This window comes from Misgurnus anguillicaudatus, unplaced genomic scaffold (genome assembly GCF_027580225.2).
Source record: "Misgurnus anguillicaudatus unplaced genomic scaffold, ASM2758022v2 HiC_scaffold_29, whole genome shotgun sequence".
Lineage (NCBI taxonomy): Eukaryota > Metazoa > Chordata > Actinopteri > Cypriniformes > Cobitidae > Misgurnus > Misgurnus anguillicaudatus.
The window spans coordinates 8,919,765-8,941,936 of record NW_027395279.1 but is presented as its reverse complement, the minus strand read 5'-3'; the positions used below and the strand labels follow the sequence as shown (position 1 = coordinate 8,941,936).

The window sequence follows — 22,172 nt, the reverse complement described above, 5'->3', positions numbered from 1 at the left end:
GGGGCAATCCAAAACGTAATCCAATGACAGGCAATAGGTCAGGGCAGGCAGCAAAACAAACAATATCCAAAGAACAGGCACGGGTCAAAAAACAGGCAGGCAAAGAACAGAATACCAGATAACAGAATACAGACAGGCTAGACAGGCTAAACAAACAGGCTGGACATACTAGGTAACAGTAGGGAAGCTCTGATCGATCGGCCCCAGATACAACATACATCTGTCGCGGAGAATTGCATCCTCATGCCAAAAATTTATTATTATTTGCATGCGTTTTAAAGTTTTGATAGTTTAAACTTTCATTTTCCTCACAGCTGCTCTCGTCCGCGTACAACTGAAGGGCACACACATAGCAGCCTGTCATCAGTGCACGTGAACAGAGCGATCTCTCTCACGTCTTAAAGCTACAGTTTCCTAATTCATCTTTCAATAAAATCACCCTCTGCTCTTCACTAAAGAACTGTAGTATGTCATACAAATGAGTGTATATTTAATTCATAAAGACTGTGAAGTGTTTTATTTTCATTACTTTTAACAGATGTAAGCCTTTTTAAATTAAATTTCTCTTTGAAGAAGAAAAGTTGTGCTAATTTATTTGATTCTCTATTAAAACAATAATATACCTAATTACTGCAAGTAATATAACAAAGGCAACATCTGTGGTATTACTTTATTTGGAAAAAATGTTAACAGTTTCAGTCATCAAAGAGCTTGCATATCAGTTTGAAAAATCGGTGATCGGTATCGGCCTGCTAAAATCCTGATCGGAGCATCCCTAGGTAACCGGCAATGTAAACAGGCTGGAGATACTAAGTAATAATCAGCAGTGACCAGTGGTGTAGTGCAGGGTATATGCAGGTATACGGAGTATACCCACCTCTTTATTTGATGGAATGGGGTATACCCACTTCTACTGGGGGCATAAATTAAGAGTATACCCACTTCTCCAGACACCACTACACCACTGGCAGTGACTGAACAGAACTGAAGTGGCTATATACTATACAAACAGGAAGTGGGATGTGAAGTGTGACATGGCAAGATGAATATCAAAATAAAAGTCAGAACAGAACAGGGTATCAAAATAAAAGCACAACACACAAAACATAACAGAACACAACAAAACCCTTACAACATGCAAAAATATATCTTTTGACACATGTAGGCTAAATTAATTATTTAAATGACAGTATAAGTACAGTGGCAAGAAAAAGTATGTGTTCCCTCCACCCTATTTCACTGCTGGACTGATGTTTTAATGCTGGTAAGCTTGTCCCATATATATCAGACTGAGACATAAAATGCTTGCAGTAAATGTCAAGGAATCTAACATTAACTGAAAAATTTAAATAAAAAAAACATTCAATCGATCATATAGAAATAATTAATGTATTCATTTTCAAGTAGTCAATTCTGGTGTTTATATATTTAATTTAAATGTAATTAGAGTGCTTTAATTTTTATAGCGCTTAACCATCAGTTTTGCATTGATACATACTTACAGAAAATAAAACAATAGATACAGCACACATTATTTACAGTAAATTGACTAAATTGATAACAACGGCATCAATTTAAACTACTTGAAGAAATAAATGCTTGTCAAAACTACATACTGTTTTATCTGAAGACGTGTACCTGCTTTGTTCTTTTATGAGAGGACAACACATCAAGACAGACTACTAAATATATACAGTACTTGTTCTGAGATCATTTAGAAACTGAAAACTTAAATGAAAATAGGACAAAAACAGGAATCTTAAAAGATGGGCAATTACAGAAACTGATTTCTTCAATTTTAGGTTTAAAGAAAACCCGTCAAAGCAAAGATAGAAAACAGAACTGGTAAAATCTGCATTCATCGAAGACATTATGTACACTATGTTTCCTCTTCAGTAATCCCAGTTGAGGTCTTTCGCCAGCCTGTGTAAACTTATGAAGAAATCTGGAAAATGATTAAGCCTGTTGATCTCATCGAATTTATCCTTTCTGTTGAATAGGATAACAAAAGAAGGAAATTAAATTTAACTTCAACTTAAAATTATTACAGTGTTAGAGAATTATTACAAAAGTATTACAGTGATCATTCATCTTAGAAAGTAATAATTAGGGGGATCTATATTTGCTTGTTTCTTGACTGTATAGGGGCTGTTTACACTTGGTATTAAGATGTGTTTTCATCGATCGGATCACAAGTGGACGAGAGAGACACATTACGTTTACACCTGGTATTTAAATCCGTCTCTTTTGTCCACTTTCGACCGCTTCTGTGCTGAATACTATGAGGGGGTGGTCTGTGAGACGGTGGGTGAGTCTCTCTGCTGTCATTCAAACCCGAGCGGGAGTAATTATGAGTTTTTATGGATGCAAACTAATATTATGTCGGAGTGCACTGTTTGTTTAGCAAGTAAACATGCTGCACAGTGTTTTGTACATGAGTATGTAAGAGCTTTCTTTGAATTTTCAGCGCAATTGATGAAATAGGATCCCGCAACTTTCACACGCTTTCAAAACGAAACTACGGAGATCAGCCGCTTAGTTTTATCAATGAAAGGCTAAAAATAGCGCTGTTCACCGTATGTTCACGGCAGAAGTCAAAAAAGACGTAAAACTTGTGTTTAATACCTCAGATTAGATAAATGGGCGGAGAGAAGGCGGTCGCGTGTGGCTGTTCAAACGCATTCAACCACATGTGCGTTCCGCAGCTCCAAAGCGATCCGATCGAAAGTGGTTTCGACCACCTCTAGATGTGGTTGAAAGTGGACGAGCTCAAAACGTTTTGAACACCGTTTACACCTGGCATTAACGTCGTCCACTTGTGATCCGATCGACGAAAACACATGTTAATGCCAAGTGTAAACAGCCTAAGGTTACATGCCAATATGTATAAGAAAAAAGAAGTCACGTCTCAGAAGGACAAGTTTTTGTTATGCAAAAACACTTCAAGAACTGTAATTCTGTAAACAGTGAAAAGTGAAAGTTGGATTCACCTAAAGAATTACATTTCATTGGTAAACATTTTCAACTTTTTGAAGTAATTTGTTTAATTATATCCAACTTTCACTTTTTACATAATATCCAATGAAACCATTTCATGGTTTAAAGCTTAAGTTTTCAAAAGATTTCTGGAAAGGCAGCATCCTCATCTGGAAAGTGGGCAGAGAGCAGCATCTCATTTGCATTTATATACACACAAAAACAACATGCTTTTGTTCCCAGCTAGAAAATGTGTAAATGTGGTTGTGTTTTGAGATAAAAATTTCAGACAAATTTTGTGGACACCTGAGACTTACATTACATCTTGTAAAAATTGTTGTAATAGGTCCCCTTTAAAACAGATTAAACTGACTGGATAATAGAGATCTATATTCAGATGTTAGACCGCATGCTTCACTTACTCATGCACCAGTTTGTTGCGCATAAAACGTAGCAGGCCCAGTAAGTCATCCGGGAAAGGTATTTCTTCATTACCTGGAAGCTACAAATGTACATAACCATCAATGCACCATCAGTCATTTTAAGATATGAACATAGTGTTAAAGGCAATAACTTCATAAACAACGGCTTAATGGGGTGAGAAAAACCCATTGCCCATTGTTCTGGCATGGCATGCCATTCGATGCGTTTCCTCACCTTTGCTTTCCAGGTAGAAAAGCTTTCATTGTACTTCTTTACAGTGTCGCACAGGTTCACAACTTTTGCAAAATTATCACCAACTATTTCAGTTAAGGTTTTCCTAAAGAGAAAAGGCAAGTTAATGTAGCAACAAAACAGGGGAGTCTGTTTAGTGCACTTTAAGGCCCACATAACATACATTAAATACAGTAACACGATTTAAAATAACAAATTACTGTATAGGAATATACAGGTTTAAAATGTATAATAAATGTGAGGTCATGAAACTGGTCATAATTTCTGTTACTTTAGTTACAAGCTCCATATTCCTGCCTGGCTTACTTTACTAAACTTAGTTTATAATAGTCATTTTGGCCACCTGAACTCCAGATATGACTGTTAACCACTACTACTGTTAACCAAATGATAGGAGTTCTTAACCCTCAATCAGTTCTTGGGGTCTATATGACCCCAAATGACATTTCATTATTAAAAAAAAGGTTCCCTTCATCTCAGAGATATAAAACTTTGTAACTTTTTCTAAATAATCTATCTTTACATACACAAAAACACTGGGCTTGATTCGGTTGTTCTAAAGGTATGTAAAAAAATTCATTAAAGGTGCAGTGTGTAACTTTTAGAAGGAACAGAAATGCAATATAATATACAAAACTATATTACCAGTGGTGTATAAAGACCTTTCATAATAAACCATTCTGTTTTTATTTTCTTAGAATAAGATGTTTTTATCTACATACACTGCGGGTCCCCTTACATGGAAGTCGCCATTTTGTGCCGCCATGTTTCTACAACAGCCCTTAACGGACAAACTTTTTTTACTAATTTGTCTCCAACAATGATATGTTTGTCCTGTGGCGGCTACCGTAGCTTCTCTATGCGTTTCGCTAAATGGTGGACTGAGCGTTGGTTGCAATTCGCAACCTCACCACTAGATGCCGCTAAAATTTACACACTGCACCTTTAATCTGTCCTTGAAAGTGAATTGAAAATGCAAAAAAATTTAATTTTTCTCCATTTGTCAAAAAATAAATATCAATAAATCCAGCATAAATCTGAAAATTTTGACAAAGAAATGAAGTCCTGGCTCACACAAACACATACAAACACACACACACACAAACACACAGGTATGACAGAGAGCATTTGTGTGGAATTTGATAAATAAAATCAGTCACAAATGCAGAAAATAAGATATAAAGGGGTTATGCACGCGCATGTACACTCACAAACACACGCACGCACACACACACACAAGCGCGCGCGCATGACTGCCACAGAGAGAATTTTTAAGAATTTGGCAAATAAAATCAGCCACAGATGCAGAAAAAAGATATAAAGGGGTGTTACCTAATGCACGCACATATACACTCTCTCTCACACACACAAACACAGACCAACGCATGCTCTCTCTCTCTCTCTCTATGCCTCTCACACACACACGTGTGCTGTGCACGCCCATGCACACACACACACACACACACACACACACACGTGTGCACGCCCATGTGCGCGCGCACACACGCGCGCACACACACTTAGTCAAATTTCTGTGTCATTTTGTAAAAACAGACATTTCGGTGAGATAAACATCCATGATGCTTTGCTACAAGCAGGAATTGCAAGAGCTACTTGGATATGGAATATCGTTCCACGATGAGAAGTGGAGCATCCACATTGTTGGAAACCCTCTGCATCGTCAGCAGGTGTCTCAGGTTCACTAGCGTTTTGCCCCTTAGCCTGTACGCTTCACCTGAGTGGGGCAGCAAAGAGCTTTTAGCCTTTGCCTGCAGAGGGGTTCCAACTCTGGGCTCTCTTCAGCCACAGCCATCTTGAGCTTGTCTCGGCTGCTAAGGCTATCTCCCTAGTGGCTTTTTTCAGATGTCTTGGATCCAGGCCAACTTTCTGCAGGAAATAGCGCAAAGATGTTGTTGGGAAACCGCGACAGCCGACTTCGATGGGAAACATGTTAGCGTGCCAACCTTTGGTAAAAGCCTCATCAATCAAGTCCTGGTACTTGTCCTTCTTAAGTTGATGTGAGATAGCTAGCCTGTCCTCCCACGGCACCGTGAGTTCCGCTACGAAGATGGTCTTGATATTCCTGGAAATCAGGACCAGATCCGGACGGAGTGAGGTCACTGCAATGTCTTGTGGAAAGACCAACCTGCTCCCCAGGTCCACTTGCATCTCCCAGTCAGAAGCACGCTGTAGAATGGATGGCGGGTGTTTGGCAGTTGCCTTTACCGTGGGAGTATGGTTGCCTTCACGCTGGAAATCAATAAATTCTGGAGACTGTGATGCCAGGTTGCTGTTGGCTTTGACCCTTTGCAGATCCACCCATTTGGCAACTTCTGTCAGGACCTTGTCATGTCTCCACCTGTATCGGCCGTCTCCCAATGATTTGGGGCATGCCGTCAAGATATGATTCAGCGTGCAAAGCCCTGCTCCACAGTTCTTGCACGATGGATCTTCTTCCTTGCCCCAGATCTTTAAATTGCTTGGGGTTGGCAAGAGGTCGGCTACAGCACGTAGCAAGAAAGCCAACTTGCCTTGGTCGATTTCCCAGAGCTCTTTCCAGGACAGTGATCGCTCAAGAGCCTGATCCCACTGCATCCACTGCCCTTGCGAGGCCAGCCCTACCGCTTTCACACGGCGGTGTTCTTCTTCTGCTTCTCGGACCCTCTGCGCCACAAGCTCTCTCTTGCCTTTGGTGTTGGCCTTGCTCCACCTCTTGGTACTGTAGTGTCCAAGTCCCATGCGGCCCTGGCAGACCACTCCGACAATCTCCTGATGTCTCCAGTGTGCTTCAGCTTCTGACACCGCTTCTTGGGGCTTCCATTTCCTGCCGCACTTGATGAACTTGCTAGCGTGCTGGACTTTCCTATCCTTGGACAAAAGTAGAGTGCTGACTGCTCTTGCCTTGGTGACCTTATATTCTTCAGCTACTGATGAAACAGGCAAACAGAGTTTGGAGGTCTTGCTGTATAAGTTTACTGAGCTGAAGGAAGGGGGAACACCCAGCCATTTCCGCACAAACTTGCTGCACATCCTCTCCATTGCTTCCACTTGTGTCATAGGAAAGTCATAAAGCAGGAAGGGCCACTGCAGTCTGGGTATAATCCCGTACTGAAAGCACCATACCTTGAACCTCCCCAACAACTGGCTGGTGTCAATTGCCTTAAGCCAGATGTTTAGTTGAACTTTGGTGTCTTTGAGGTTGCTGGTATCCTTCAGGGAGTAGTCATAGTTTTTCCCAAGGCATCGAATTCCTTGGTCTTGGATTGCTGGGATCTCTGAGCCTTGGATTCTGAAGGTGTTTCTGGTCAACTTTCCTTTGTGGATACTAAGGCTCCTGGATTTCTCTGGTTTAAATTGCATCCGTGCCCATGTCGCCATCTTCTCCAGTGCACACAGGATCCACTGTGTTCCCTGAACTGCCTGGGTCATCACAGTCACATCGTCCATAAAAGCCCGACAGGCAGGATGTCTTGTGCCGTCTTCTGCTCTAGGGCCTCTACACTGCGTTTCTCCTGCATTCAGAAGAAGATTCATAGCAGCCACGAACAGGACCACTGAGATCCCGCCATGATTCCCTTCTCCAGCCTTTGCCATTTGGTGGTAAAGTCTCCCACTGTAAACCTCATTTTTAGTGAGCCCATGTGTGACATCACCAGCTTAACAACCTCTGTTGGTACTTGGTAGTGTTCCAAAGCCCTTTGTATCAGCTGATGAGGTACGCTTGGGTAGGCTTTAGCCAGATGTAGCCAGACAACAGCAAGTGTGTTTTTATTTCTCTTTGCTTCTTTGATGATCTGGCTGATCACTGCTGTATGTTCCAGGCATCCAGAGTATCCTGAAACTCCTCCTTTTTGGACACTAGGGTCGATGTACTCGTTGTTGAGCAGATACGATGTAAGCCTTTTAGCAACAATGGACCAGAATATTTTCCCCTCTACGTCCAATAGGGAGATCTCTCTAAATTCTTCGAGTCCTGTAGAGTTCTGTCCTTTAGGCACGAAGCAGCCCTCAGCGAGTGTCCAGAGCTTAGGTTCCTGCCTTTTTTTCCAGAGCGTTCGTAAGAGCTTGGCTAACCTCTTCAGTAGCAGTGGACAGTTTTTATAAATCTTATACGTTGTGCCCGATGGTCCTGGAGCGGATCCTGCACGAGCTTTTTTAACAACTGACCTCACTTCGTCCATAGTGAAGTCTGCCATACTAAATGGAAAGTGTGGTATGGGCCTTGACAGCTGGAACGGGCATTCCCCCAATGGGATGTCTCTACCGGGGTCGCTGTGTGCTGCCGCCACACTCTTCTCCACCTCCTCTTTGGAACACCTTAGCTGCCCATTCTTAGGCTTTCCTAGAATGTTAGATGTAAACTGGAAGGGGTTGTTAAAAAAAGCTTTCCTCTTACAACGCTTTTCTCTCTGCTTCTTCCGGAGAGATTCTGCTTTTCGGAGAAGAATTAAGTTTTTCCGCACTTCCACCTGTATCTGGTTCAGTGCTGTTTTTTCCTCATCATTTGTCTTCTGCCATCTTTTCTTGAGTACTCTCAGTTGTTCCCGTAATTCTTTAATCTGCCGCTGTCTCCTGTTTGGACCAGTTGGTGGTCTAATACCATTGCCTTTCTTTTCGCCAAAGGTATCCAGACATGCGTGAAACTATAAAACTATAAAAAGTTTTATTAAAACATTTCTATTTGAAATAATATTTATTTTTAATGTCGTTTCTAATGTCTATATAAACATAAATTCAAAAAATGTATCACTAAAGTAGTGATTTGAGCAGTTGGCCACATCCAGTAAAATGAATGGGTCTCTATGGGTATCTGCTGATCAAAATGATTTAATTCCTAAACAGTAATTCTTTTACGTTTTTTTCTAAAAACCGATGGCTGAATTCAACACCTAACACCTAGATCAATATCTAAAAACTATTTAAATCAAATTTAGATCATAATTTATGTGAATTTTCATTAAAAAAATCTATATTTTTCAGGCAAGCCAATGGTGTAGTTGAGGAATTTAGTGGTAAACAGGTACATAAGTACTTCAAATCTCTCAAAACACAGCTTTATTGTATAAAGTAAACAACAAAACCAAAAAAATATTATTTGTATTATTGAAAATGTATATTTTTCTTACAATTATGCTTTCAATTTTGGGGTCATAAAGACCCCAAGGGCCAGAAGTGTAAAAAGAAAACGAGGAGCGTTTGAGGGTTAAGTTACCTTAAATCAAGTAGCTTCCTCTTAGGTGTGCTTTTTGGCTTGGATGTTATCAACCTGTCAATGATCTGATCTACTGTTGGCTCTTTTCCATCACTGTTCTTCATTTCTTGGTGGAGGTTGTGAAGTGTCTCCAAGTCCATATAGTATTGAACTTCTCTTATATCACCCAGTTTCCTAAGAACTGCATCCTTCCTGAATGAAATACAATTGTGCAGACAAAAAGTAGGTAAGAAATGTTTTGTTATTGTGCTGGTATTATTTACAGTCTTCTAAAGTCATAAAAAAACGATCTGAAACAGTACCGTCTACTGTTGCCATATTAGATTTGAAAGCTTACAACTTAGTCGGTTTTTCTTGAAAAGCTATTTTATGTCTTCAAGTAAGTCATGATAGAAATATAATTTTGAAAAACCTGTTCCTTCAGGAAAGATGCCAAGATGAAGAGCCAGAAGTCAAATACAAGATCCAGACAGTTTTAAAGAAAAGCAAAGGAGTTGCTTATGTCTGAGTAAAAACCCATGGACAGAATTGGATAAAACTGAAGAAACAATCTGAGCAAGAAAGAAGAAATTTGAAGTGGAAGATTAAGCAGAAGGTCACACAAATCATGCAAGTGGCAGAAATATTTTCTTAAAATTTATTCCACAATTGAACAAAAAGTAAAACCAAGTTATTTTAGTAACAGCATAAATAATCATTTCAAAGGGGTTATATATTAAATATTTATATTTTAGTTATTGGGTTGAAATTACTATTTCCTACATGAGAACTTACCTCCTGGTGACAGCATTCTCCTGTGTAAAATCAATTCACGACTGTTTATTTTATTCACATTTTCTACTATTTTAATTAGGGCTGCCCCCTAATAGTCGACTAATCATTAGTCGAACAGGAGAGGCTTGTTCGAATAAATTTTAATGAGTTGATTAGTCGTAGAAAAAAAAAACAGTCCTTGATTGACAGAGATGTGAGGTGGCAGCCCAGTCTCACGAAATTTCGTTCACGTATTTTTTTTATTCTTTTTCTTGCTGTTATCACAAAATTTCGTGTTTTTTCGTGATCGTATAACGAATTCCTGTTTTCGTGTGATTATCACGTATTGGTTACTCAACTGTTTTGTCCTATTTTCTTACCATTGTCGCTTCGGTTTAGGGTTAGATTTACATAAAATGACATCCCTAACCAAACCCAACTCTAACCAACGCCAGGCGACATATAAAAAAAAAATAATCAGAAAAAATAGTATAGATCAATATATAAAGTGACATTCTAATGCAAGCACCAAATCTAACCCTAAACCGAAGCGACAATGGTTTAAAAATAGGACAAAACAGTCGAGTAACCAATACGTGATAATCACACGAAAACAGAAATTCGTTATACGATCACGAAAAAACACGAAATTTCGTGAAAATAGCATGAAAAAAGAATTTTAAAAAAATTTGACTATATCACGAAACTTTGTGAGAGTGGGTAGCAGGTGGAGTGATCCTTTCTAGAGAGTTGAAGTTCATACTTTGCAGGCAAACATTAATGTTTTATTCTTTCAACCTTAAAAATATAGCTTATCATTTTTGAAATATAAGAAGTATGATACAATGTTACCCATGCCCGCTAGTGCTAACGTTAACTGACGTGCGCCATTATCAGTCACATATTCAAGTGTTTGTTAGTGTGGAACTGTGTACGTGATGTCCAAAAAGCAAAGGACTGTGAGGACCGTTATAAGCTTGCTAGATCTGCCAAGCATCTGCATCTCCATCTCCTCAAGGCCATCAGTGCGGATATTCTTAAAAGCGCGTGCCACGTGCATCAGCTTAACTGCGAGCAGGACACAGAGTTTCCTGACAATGCAGACAAACTCTGGTTCCTTTCTTATAGGCTTTTATAAGACTAAGATCCGAGGAGAAAGTGATAAAGGGTAAATCACTGTTTTTATTTTAGTGTTTTGGTTTTCTGCTTTATATGTTATTAATGTGTGTTGTGTTTTCTTATTACATTGCTAATTGATAAATGTCCACTAGATGAAGCTATAGTTCTAGTTATGAAAGAACAGCGCCCAAGATCCGCCCACAAAGTCACTTGTGCTTTGCGCTTCACACTTGCGTTTCAGATCGTTAAAATAGGGCCCATAAAGTTCTTACTTTTCCATGAAACTCAAACCATTATCAGATGCCCCCTCCACCATATATATATATTAATAAATTAATATCATAAACTATCGACTAAATTAACGACTACTAGTGTAAATCTGGAAAATCTTTCGTCGAGGGCAGCACTAATTTTAACTTTTCATTCTAATTTAATTTAATTCATCATCAGTGTTGGGGAAAGTTACTTTTAAAAGTAATGCATTAAAATATTAAGTTACTCCCAAAAAAGTAACTACTTGCGTTACTTAGTTACTTATCATGGAAAGTAATGCTTACATTACTTACGTTGCTTTTGCGTTACTTTTTCTTGGCTAAGGCTTGATCTCTTTCAGGTCTTGCAGGTGTTTTAACTGAACAGTTCTGCATTCAGAAATTGCATATTTCATCACAAAAATGTTGAGCTCTGGCCTGCCATCTCAGTTTTTGATTCAACATGTGTGAAATGGACAGAAAGATTACTGAAACTTCAGTAAGGCATCATTCATCATTTACCTGGCATCATCCCAGAAATAAGGGTGATTTAGGGCTTCATCAACAGTCGGTCTCTCTTCTGGGACTTTGCTGATCATTCTCTCAATGAGATCTTTTGCCACTACATCATCAACTTCATCAAGAGAGTAATTCCCTTCCCTAATTTTACCCTCTTGGTCCCAAAGGTTATTTCCTTCAAAAGGATGTTTCCCATCAGAGAGGATGTAGTACACTAACATTCCAGCCACCTAGAATAAATTACAAAAACACGCTGATCTGACATTCGCACACATTGTGGCTGTCACTGTACATTATTGTACTTACAATGTACAGAAAGAGTTTTAGAGTTTACATTAACATGTGAGAAGAAACTTTTATCCAAAGCTATTGACAAACCTGGACATCTGAGCTCGTTTTGTATCCAGTTCTTTCAGTTTGATCAAGGGTCTCCACTGCCTCCCAGCATTTGGTACCAGCTCTCACAGTGTACACGGTGCTGCCATCCTCCAGTCTGCGGCTTAAGCCAAAGTCAGCCATTCTTGCATTTTTTTCTGAATCTTTAAATTATATGTTAGAGTTTTAACATATATATCATACCAATAAAGTGCAAACAGAAAAAGAAAACAAAGAAAACGATTATTAAATCTAGTTTTTATACCTATCAAAACATTTTTAGGTTTTATATCTCGATGTATCACTTTAGCACGGTGAAGAACCTGAAGGCCAAGAAGCACCTCCTTCACTACTTTCTTCAAAGCAGTGACTTTGTTTTCAGCTTCTTCTTTACGCAGCTCATCCATGTAGCCCTCTAAATCATATTCACAAAGCTGTAGTGCAAGATAATAAAAATCCTCATCCTGTTCAAAGTCTACATATCTGACTATGTTTTTGCTCTCAAGCTTTAAATCTTGTAAATGTTTCAGTTCATTTTCAAAGTCTTTGTCGTTCGTTGGATTCTTAAGTATTCGTTTGATGGCTACTTCAGTACCGTCTTTTTTTAGGCCAAGATAGACATGTATTCCACCACTTCCTGAGCCAATGATGTATTTTGCATCTCTACAAAAGTAGATATTGCCTTTTATTTGGTGGTTTTGTTCTCTAAAGAACTCCTCTAATTTACTTCTGTGCACTTTAGAGGATTGGTTCCATATGCGAAGATCAACTTCGGATAGGCAGATTTTCATTAGCTGATGTCCTTTTTTGCGTTTTGATTGTGGGAAGAATCCCAAGTAGGGTTCTAAAATTCCACACCAACAGAAAAGATTTTAGAAACTGTGTTCCAAATAATAATCAAATTATTTTTTATTACTTTTCCACACTCACCTTCGAGGTCTTTCACGAGGAAAGGCTCATAATAATCCAGCACATTGAAAAAGTATGATTTTACTTCAGGTCCTCCAGATGTCACAGCAGCCAAGAGCAGTTTCATTTTGTCTTGATTTTTACGTTTGGCTTTGATCTCTGAGTACACCTCCTGGGAAAGCATGTTTCTTTGAAACAGCTTATAAGCGATGGGCAACACAGAAGTAACTCGACTGACAAGAGCTGCATGGTGGTTGTGTACAAAATCTGAGAAAACAAGATCAGAAATTTAATTTAATAAATAGAAAACTCGACAGGTTGTCTATGTCAATGCATTTCAAAAAATTTTACGGTAACCTGTATAACAAAGTCAATTAAATTCAGGCATGAAAATATTGTCCAATTTAATTAATTACAAAAAACAGTATGTTGAATGTTTAAGTAAATACAAAGGGTAAAACTTACCCTGTTTTTCCATTGTTTTTGCTTAGTCCTGTAAAACATCAAGTGAAAATGACACTTAATTTTTTACATATGTGTATTTATAAAATAGGGGTGGGAGAAAAAAAAACGATTCACCAAACTAGCGGGATTCTTTTTAAAACAAACAAACAAACAAAATTTATTGTTTAACCTTAGAATCAAGATATATATATTAGTTTAGTTAGTTTAGTTTTAAGTTTGTAGCACATTTAATTTGTCTAGAGTTTTGCCGTTCAATTTTAAATCAATTGTTCAGAAACTTTTTATTTATTGGAACAGATGATTAACATAGTTTATTTCAGAGAGTATTGCTTCTACTCATTTAGTTGGACACTTGAATATTACTTTTAAGTTCATGGTTTTCGTACATGAAAGTTTTATGGTTCAAAGTATGCACTATGTATGTGTATGCTCCTGAAATAAAAATTGAAACTCATATACTCATTTATTTAAGGGTTTGATCAAAAATTTTCCATTGTCTAGTATTTATTTAGCAAAAAAGAAAAATCCCAATAGCCACATAATCGCAACATGCAATTAACGTAATATGTATTGAATCGGTGTACAAGTATCGGGATAGTATTGAATCGTCAGATTAGTGAATCGTCCCAGTCCTATTATAAAGTTGCTTTTTTAAAGGGGACATTTCACAAGACTTCAAATAAATCTGTGGTTTCCCCAGAGTACATATGTAAAGTTTTAGCTCATAATAACACATAGATAATAATTACTTATAAAATCTTTAATTTCCCCTTTGTAGGCGTGAGCAAAAATGTGTCCTTTTGTCGATTTATTTATGCAGCTAAAATACTAGCCGGTAGACTAAGATTTAACGGATATGAAATGCACAAATGAAATAGTGAGATTCGCTGTATAGCTGCCATAGTTTCACCAACTCCTCCACCCAAAATATAATTTTTAAATAGTTTCTTAAAGGAATAGTCTACTCATTTTTAATATTAAAATATGTTATTACCTTAACTAAGAATTGTTGATACATCCCTCTATCATCTGTGTGCGTGCACGTAAGCGCTGGAGCGCGCTGCGACACTTCGATAGCATTTAGCTTAGCCCCATTCATTCAATGGTACCATTTAGAGATAAAGTTAGAAGTGACCAAACACATCAACGTTTTTCCTATTTAAGACGAGTAGTTATACGAGCAAGTTTGGTGGTACAAAATAAAACATAGAGCTTTTCTAAGCGGATTTAAAAGAAGAACTATATTTTATGGCGTAATAGCACTTTTGGGAGTACTTCGACTCGGCGCAGTAACACCCTCCCTCTCCCATTATGAGAGTGAGAAGGGGAGCGGACTTTTCAGGCGAGTCGAAATACTCCCAATAATGCTGTTACGCCATAAAATATAATTCCTCTTTTAAATCTGCTTAGAAAAGCGCTACGTTTTATTTTGTAACACGTAACTAAGAATGTTTCGGGAAACACGTATTAGCGATAAGGTACAACTAAAAGCTCCCGTTCTTTCTGTGTTTTTGTAGCTTTGATTGTGTTTATAGTGAGCAATATAACACGTGTTCATGTTTCACGTGTAAAATAACGCGGTATTTTTCACACAATTTACTTTTTTCACTGTCCTCAAAACAGGCTGTTGTCTTCCTTGTTCTATGAAGTCCCTCCTTCAGAAATACGTATCGAGTTTTGATTGTGTAGTTTGTTTAGTGTGTTGTGATTCAATAGCAGCTTAGCAGAGCCGTTTGAGCCATAGACTGTAAAAAAAGGAGGACGACGCCTGTCCGTTCTTTTCCATTGGTGAAAAGTGAAGCCAAAACGTCTCAATCGCCCCCCTAGTGACTAGTCCCTGTATAGGTCATAAACCCCGCCTCCCCATGTTATTCAATGGGACTTGAGACCAACTAAAAAATGTAATTACACTTCAATTATCTTGTTCCGAAGCTGGTTTCTGTCATTTACTGTAATTTTTATCACGCTTATGTAAATTTCAAAAGTTTGATTTTAAAACAAGTTTGTGTTTAGTTAGTTATTTAATGATATAAAAACGGTGGTGTCACATCATGATTGACAGCTGTGATATCGTGTGATATACGCCATATCGGGACACTGACGGCTTTACTTCTCACCATTGGAAGAGAGCGAACAAGCATCGTCCATCTTTTTTAAAGGGGGGGGTTTAATGGTATTTCAAGCATTCTGACTTATTAACACAGTTATAGAGTTGTTTCCTCATGCTAAACGTAGGCAAAGTGTCAAAAATGCAGTTGGGCGTGTTTCAGAGTATTTCTGTGCCGAATGCACTTCGCCAGGGTTCGTACAAGTTCGCCGTCAGTCAGCGGGAGACGCTAGAGCTTGCTAACAGCTTATCACGCCACTCAGCCTTGTTTAATTTCAAAAGTCAACAATGGCACAACAAGAAGTGTGTTTTTGGATGTAAGGAGAAGACATCCAGCCTTATGGAAACAATGGATATAGTTCATTATTCCGGGTAGCAGCGGAGTTTTGCGTGTGTGTTTGATGCGGTGGATTTTCAGAACCGGGTCATGACGAGTTACACGTGGTAAGTAAGACTTCTGTCTTATGTTGGAAATAGACGCGTGTATATTATATAAATGACACGAACATGTAGTGAATCATAAGTTAAAACAGTGTTGTATAGTGTTGTATGACTCGTACTCGCTCCTCCCGTGTTATAACTCCTCCTTCTGCATTTTTTCGTACGTTATCGGAAAGATTCGGTAAAGCTAATCTTTCTTTTATAAATCTGATTAAACTAAAGACTCTTCAGAGATATAAAGGATGTCATACTACTCCATAGGTACTCCAGATTAATATCAGAAATGCAGAAACAGTGTGTGTTACGTGAGCTTTAACAGTCTATGGTTCCGATATTGCTGACATCTTGGGTCTTGAGTCTGCGCAGTAGAGATTTCGGGACCAGTTCTACACAGTAGTGAGCAGGAAGTAAAGCCGCGAAATCAAGACCCCGCCATCGCTCTCGCAGAATCACACGATATCACAGCTGTCAATCATGACGTGAAACCACCGTTTATATATAATTAAATAACTAACTAAACACAAACTTTTTTAAAAACAAACATTTGAATTTACATAAGCGCGATAAAAACTACACTAAATGACAGAAACCAGCTTCGGAAAAAAAGTGTAATAAAAAAAATAGTTGGTCTCAAGTCCCATTGAATAACATGGGGAGCCGGGCTTTATGACCTACTGGGACCAGTCACTGGGGGACGATCGAGACGTTTTGGCTTCACTTTTCAGGAGTTGTGCGGCACGCTTGGTTTGGGCCAAAGCTGGTGACTGACATATTCCTGTGGGTGGAGGTTAGTCAAAAAAACGATTAACTGACGTCATTAAATCAGGAAATAGAGGGCTGTAGACCAAACCGGCTGTTCGCTGTAGGCTTTGAAAAAGGAATTCTATTGAAGAAAATATATCACCTGGCAGTAAACTTTGAGCTTTATCATTTTACAGGTATTATTTATGCTATTATAGCAACATTACAAACTAACTATGGCAGGGGTCCCGAATCCGGACCGCGAGATGCGTCCCTCCAGACCGCAAAGACTTTTAACACAATAAAATACATAAATAGCAAACGCTATAGACCCCTTCACGGTTCATGTCATAGGCGATTTCCACTGCGCATGTTGGGGTCAGAAAAGTCATTACAGCAGATTGGGATGCATATTACTCGGTATCGTCAAAAATGCCTACTTAAGTCGTGGGCTGTGAAAATCGCACAAGGTCTTCTGTTAAAGGGGACATATTATGAGATTTTTGTTAAGATGAAAACTAAGTCTAAAATAGGTCTGAGCAAAAGTGTGCCGTTTTGGGTGTGTCATTTAAAATGCAAATGAGCGGATGAAGTGCAACCACTGATCACAATGATGGTGGTTTGTTGCAATTGAAACTCAATTGTGCTGTGAAATATTTTATCTCTCTCTTTCTCTCCCTACTAAATGGTTGTGCTGTGGTTGGATAGTGCAGATAAAGGGGGTGGTATTACCTTATTCTGACATCACAATAAGGGCCAAATTACAATGACCTATTTTTCACATGCTTGCAGAAAATGGTTTACCAAAACTAAGTTATTGGGATGATCTTTTTAACATTTTCTAGGTTGATAGAAGCACTGGGGACACAATTATAGCACTTAAACATGGAAAAAGTCTGATTTGCATAATATGTCCCCTTTAAGTTTTCTTTCCACGATTCATGCAGAATCCCAAAAACAAAAAAATACAACATCTGCGGCTGCAAGCAATTAACGTGCAGACTGGGACAATGCAAATATCAAAGGGGCTTGTGTTTGTAGTGCTCACTTCATTTGAGGTAAGTCATCATTTTTCATCCCTGTTAGATTAAATTATAAAGCCTGGATGGTATGAACAGTTTGACCCCATGCTGCGCGCGCACCCGATAGTCATTCAATGTTTACAAACCTTGAAGGGGTCTATTTAACGTTATTATAAAATCCTATTTATATCAAACACATATATGGTCAGCCCAGTAGTGCTATATGGGTCCTACGACAGGTTTCGAGTGCGGCGCCAGCGCGAACAGTCACAGACAGGTGTGTAGGGAAGAAACAGAGAGCCTCATCTGCTCGCGCTGTTGCGGTTGTCAAGAGTGGGGACATTAAACACCATTACGACACTAAACAAAGACACTTTTAAGAAACTTACCCTCAGCAGTCCGAGGTAAGGGTGCGAAAAATAAGTGAACTAAAAGCCCAGTATGAGCGACCCACACGGGCAGTAGCGAAGTGGCAATCGGGAGAGTCGGGACTTTTCCCGGTGGGCCGGTAGTGTTTTGAGGGCCGGTCTCACGCAGAAAAACTATTAATCATATTTAATATGCCGCAGCGCCCAAAATTTATCTGGCCGCATCGCTCTATCAAGAAGCCGTCTCCCCTGAGCGGAGTTCCAGTCGAGAGTGCAGCTTAACAGCCAATCAAAAAGAAAGAAAGAGGCTACACGATAGCCAATCAGAAAATAGCACTGTTGTATCTGGGTACATTTTAACGCAACAACCAATAAAAAAGCTTATCCTCGTTCACCCACAGAGAAGACAAAACTCCAGAAATCAACAGGCTATAATGATGCTCATTAAATATAATTTTAAATATTTTTAGTAGAACATATCTGAACAATCAGGGTATCTTCCGTCCATTCCATATCCGTTTTACAATCAAAAACGAAAAACGAAAAAAACAAATCGAATTTTCATTTATCGTTTCCATTTATAAAATGAAAAAAGAAAAATAGGAATTGATACAGTTTTCTAGTTAGCTTCTCAGTTTTACTAAGAAAATTCTTGAGGGCCGTTCTCACGAATAAATTAATAAAAAATTTTGTTACTATAACACGACTTGCCTTGAGACTGTGTGGACTACATTAATTATATTCACATTGTAACAGACGTTAATTTTAACAATAAATATATTAGCGTCCACCACCGGACGATAACGACAAATTAATGCAAATCACTAACCTTCAAAGGCATATTGCATATTTAGTGTAATAAAAACTTTTGCAATTGTTTACATGTTATTGAATGTGTATAGCTACTGTTCTTGTTGCGTTTACACATCGAGTAACCAGCAGATGCCCTCCATACGCTGCGTTTTACGTAACAGTAAATAGTAGTTTGTTTAATCTAATATCTTACATTTTGGCGTAGTCAATGTAGTAAAGTAAAAAGCATTAGGTAGTCAATTTCACAGTAACTGCATCAGTGCTGGATACCTGATGTAATTTTATGTAATGGACCTTAGCTTCTTCATAGTGGCATCTGTCATTCAAATGCGCGTGCACTTGAAGTTCAAATAGATATAATTGGCTGTCAATGGTTTATCGTTTAGTCAGTTGGAGGAAAATCGCTCAGAAAGTGATCCCAACGATATCGTTCATTGTAACTTTGTCGTTATAGTTGTGGTGTGAACTCTGCTATTCTCTTTAATATAAAATATTTTTTTAAACAATATTTTTATAGTTATAATGTGAATGGCCCTTTATTGAGACGAGGGAAGCGAAGACTTCCAATGACTATTAGCATGGCACGCAGATTTAATCATTAACATGATTAATAATCCTATGACTAATAAACTTTTACAATTATGCATTTGGTAGACGCCTCAAAGTGCATTATAAGGCATTTTATCAATATTTGTGTTCCCTGGGTTCATGACTCATGACATTTGCAATGCTCCACCAAGCAATGCTTTAACATGATGAGCAATTTGGGACCAACTGGGAATTATATTTTTTCTGCACACCTTTCCCACACGGGCGTACAAAAATGCTCTGCAATGTTTTGGAGATTTTGTGAAAAGTTGAAACGTGAAACGTTGCTGCCACTCCAATCATAGATATTTATAAATTAGATAAGTTTGTGGACTATTTTTTAAGCTCATTATTGTTTTTTCATGTTATGTAAGGGGAGATTTATTATGAATGCAGTACATAGAAACTCATTCAACCGGCAAAAGCAAATTGTTATTACTGATGATGATTGTGTCCATGGCTGGATCTTGGGGGGTGATGAGGTGGGTTATCTTTTATACTGATCATGAATTCCAAGCCACTGGCACATTGGATGTCATAATTTATGTGGCAGTGACTTTTCATGCTGTGTTCTCTGCAAAACCTACAAACATTCATTGCAGAGCATTTTTGTACCCCCATTAAAAGGTGTGCAAACAATTATAATTCATATGATCATTAAAAATTTTAATGATTACATCTGCGTGCCCTGCTAAAGGTGCAACTTTCGTGTATTTGCTCCCCCCAGCGGTAACGTTTGTAAATGCTGGGGAGAAAAGGTAGCTCCTTGGTTGAAAATTGGAAAATAAAGCATTTTAATATTTTCTTTATTTCATTTTTTTACAATTTAGTAAAGAAGTAAGACTGAAAAACTAAATATAGAAAAATTTATCAATTCATTCTTTTTAAAGCAGCTTTCAATATTTTTCATTTTATTAAAGGAAACGATAAATGTAAATACGATTTGTTTATTTCGTTTTCCGTTTTTGATTTTAAAACGGATATGGAATGGACGGAAGATACCCTGATTCTGAACATTGGTACATCACTAATAGGGATAATTTACACGTGTGTTCGACTTTATGCTATAACCAGCCCAGTCTCACGAAATTTCGTTATATAGTCACGTATTTTTTTTATTCTTTTTTCGTGCTATTATCACGAAATATCGTGTTTTTTCGTTGTCGTATAACGAATTCCTGTTTTCGTGTGATTATCACGTATTGGTTACTCGACTGTTTTGTCCTATTTTCTTACCATTGTCGCTTCGGTTTAGGGTTAGATTTACATAAAATGACATCCCTAACCAAACCCAACTCTAACCCTAACGCCAGGCGACATATAAAAAAATAAATCAGGAAAAATAGTATAGATCAATATATTAAGTGACATTCTAATGCAAGCACTAACCAAATCTAACCCTAAACCGAAGCGACAATGGTTTAAAAATAGGAAAAAACAGTCGAGTAACCAATACGTGATAATCACACGAAAACAGGAATTTGTTATACGACTACGAAAAAACACGAAATTTCGTGATAATAGCACGAAAAAAGAATAAAAAAAATACGTGACTATATCACGAAACTTTGTGAGACTGGGTAGGCTATAACATAGGAACCAACAAGCAGATGACATCAACGTGCCGCGAGAGCGGTTCGAAAGCAAACTCTTCCGATGATCTCTCGACTCACCCTCGCGGTACTTTGATGTCATCAGCCTGTCGTTCCTGCAGCGCAGCTTGAAGTTGAACAGTGGGGTTCCCAAACCTTTCCCTGCAGGAGGTCTCATGATGACCGCTGCTGTTGTAATCTTTATTTTCGCAAGTAAATTCCTTTTTTGTTTTAAAATTCAAACAGACTCGGTTCTCCCCCACACTCGCACCATGCATATTGCATACATTATTCCAGAAGTAATATGATTTGTTCTCTGTGAATAAATATACATGTTCTCTTTCACCGGGAAATTGTAGCGAAGTCGAAGTGAATTGTATTATTTGCGCGCATTTTTGAATATGGCCACTTGTGGAATGAAAACTGCAAGACTACAAAAGGTAAGACTTGTTTTTGCATTTAGCCCTGTTTTACTTACTAGTGTTATAGTCTTAGTTGGTTAACTACGTGTGCTTTATCACATCATTTTAAAGTCTTTATTGTGTGTTTATAAGTGTTTATTGGCGGTTGCAATGACAAGATTTGTGAAGAGATGTCACAGTATGTTTTGTTTTGATATTATCTTGTTTTAGTTTATCTGTAGCTGGAGTTGCACTTAGTTAAGAATTACAACATTTGAAAAGCATTTTAAACAACCATGATTTCTATTTTTGTTTTTCATTTGTATTGCTTCCGTATTGTTGTCAGTAAGTGTACATCCGTGCAGTCAGTATGATTTTGTACAGGTTGATGGAGTACACATATAATGTGGTTTCATAGATTTGTTATTTGAGAATGGCCTTCTTGTACGAAGAATTTTTGCCATAACCTAGGTTTTCGTGAAAACGTTTTTGTTACAGAGTGTCTGCAACTTAGCCAGCATACAGCCTGTTCACTGACAACATGCTCAGAACAAGTAGTCTAGGCCTCGTTATATTTTCGTTATCACACGATGACTGACATTTTGTTACATTAAACATCCCTCTCTCCTAATAGGCTTAATCATTTTATAAGCAACTGCTTGGCAACCAAATTAAACTTTAGCTTACGTAAAACTAGGGACTGTTGTTGACTTAAAGATCTTTTAAAAATAATAATTATTATAACACTTGGTATTTCATGTTGTGCAGTCATTTCCTTCTTTTTTTTTCTACCATGGAGGGCTGGTGGTCTACGAAATGTCCCGGTAGATATTTTGGTCCCACTC

At 38.1% G+C, this 22,172-nt stretch overlaps 2 protein-coding genes across 2 annotated transcripts; both read right to left on the bottom strand.

Moving 5' to 3' along the window:
• Window positions 1-656: 656 nt before the first annotated feature.
• Window positions 657-12,681, bottom strand: LOC141362803 (serine/threonine-protein kinase/endoribonuclease ire-1-like). Its single transcript, XM_073865051.1, has 7 exons — window positions 12,146-12,681; window positions 11,884-12,044; window positions 11,509-11,735; window positions 8,864-9,055; window positions 3,634-3,736; window positions 3,399-3,478; window positions 657-1,989 (listed from the first exon to the last, which is right to left on the bottom strand). Exons 1-7 carry the CDS (start codon window positions 12,669-12,671, stop codon window positions 1,893-1,895), a joined length of 1,386 nt encoding a protein of 461 aa, XP_073721152.1. The 5' UTR covers window positions 12,672-12,681; the 3' UTR covers window positions 657-1,892.
• Window positions 12,671-21,104, bottom strand: LOC141362836 (apoptosis-associated speck-like protein containing a CARD). The gene is made up of 5 exons (XM_073865093.1): window positions 21,008-21,104; window positions 20,516-20,565; window positions 13,255-13,276; window positions 12,797-13,056; window positions 12,671-12,724 (listed from the first exon to the last, which is right to left on the bottom strand). Exons 1-5 carry the CDS (start codon window positions 21,102-21,104, stop codon window positions 12,671-12,673), a joined length of 483 nt encoding a protein of 160 aa, XP_073721194.1.
• Between the last annotated feature and the right edge of the window lie 1,068 nt (window positions 21,105-22,172).

What these genes read in the sequence shown, in the direction of transcription:
- LOC141362803 (XM_073865051.1), bottom strand. Translation starts at nt 12,671, where the DNA reads ATGAAAATCTGCCTATCCGAAGTTGATCTTCGCATATGGAACCAATCC. An exon ending in ACCTAAAAATGTTTTGATAG is followed by an intron (nt 12,045 to 12,145) that starts GTATAAAAACTA and finishes TATAATTTAAAG; the next exon opens with ATTCAGAAAAAAATGCAAGA. An exon ending in TTTCTACCTGGAAAGCAAAG is followed by an intron (nt 3,479 to 3,633) that starts GTGAGGAAACGC and finishes GTACATTTGTAG; the next exon opens with CTTCCAGGTAATGAAGAAAT.
- LOC141362836 (XM_073865093.1), bottom strand. Translation starts at nt 21,104, where the DNA reads ATGAGACCTCCTGCAGGGAAAGGTTTGGGAACCCCACTGTTCAACTTC. An exon ending in ACGTGATAATCACACGAAAA is followed by an intron (nt 13,277 to 20,515) that starts CAGGAATTCGTT and finishes TTACAGGACTAA; the next exon opens with GCAAAAACAATGGAAAAACA. An exon ending in TCGAAGGTGAGTGTGGAAAA is followed by an intron (nt 12,725 to 12,796) that starts GTAATAAAAAAT and finishes GTGGAATTTTAG; the next exon opens with AACCCTACTTGGGATTCTTC.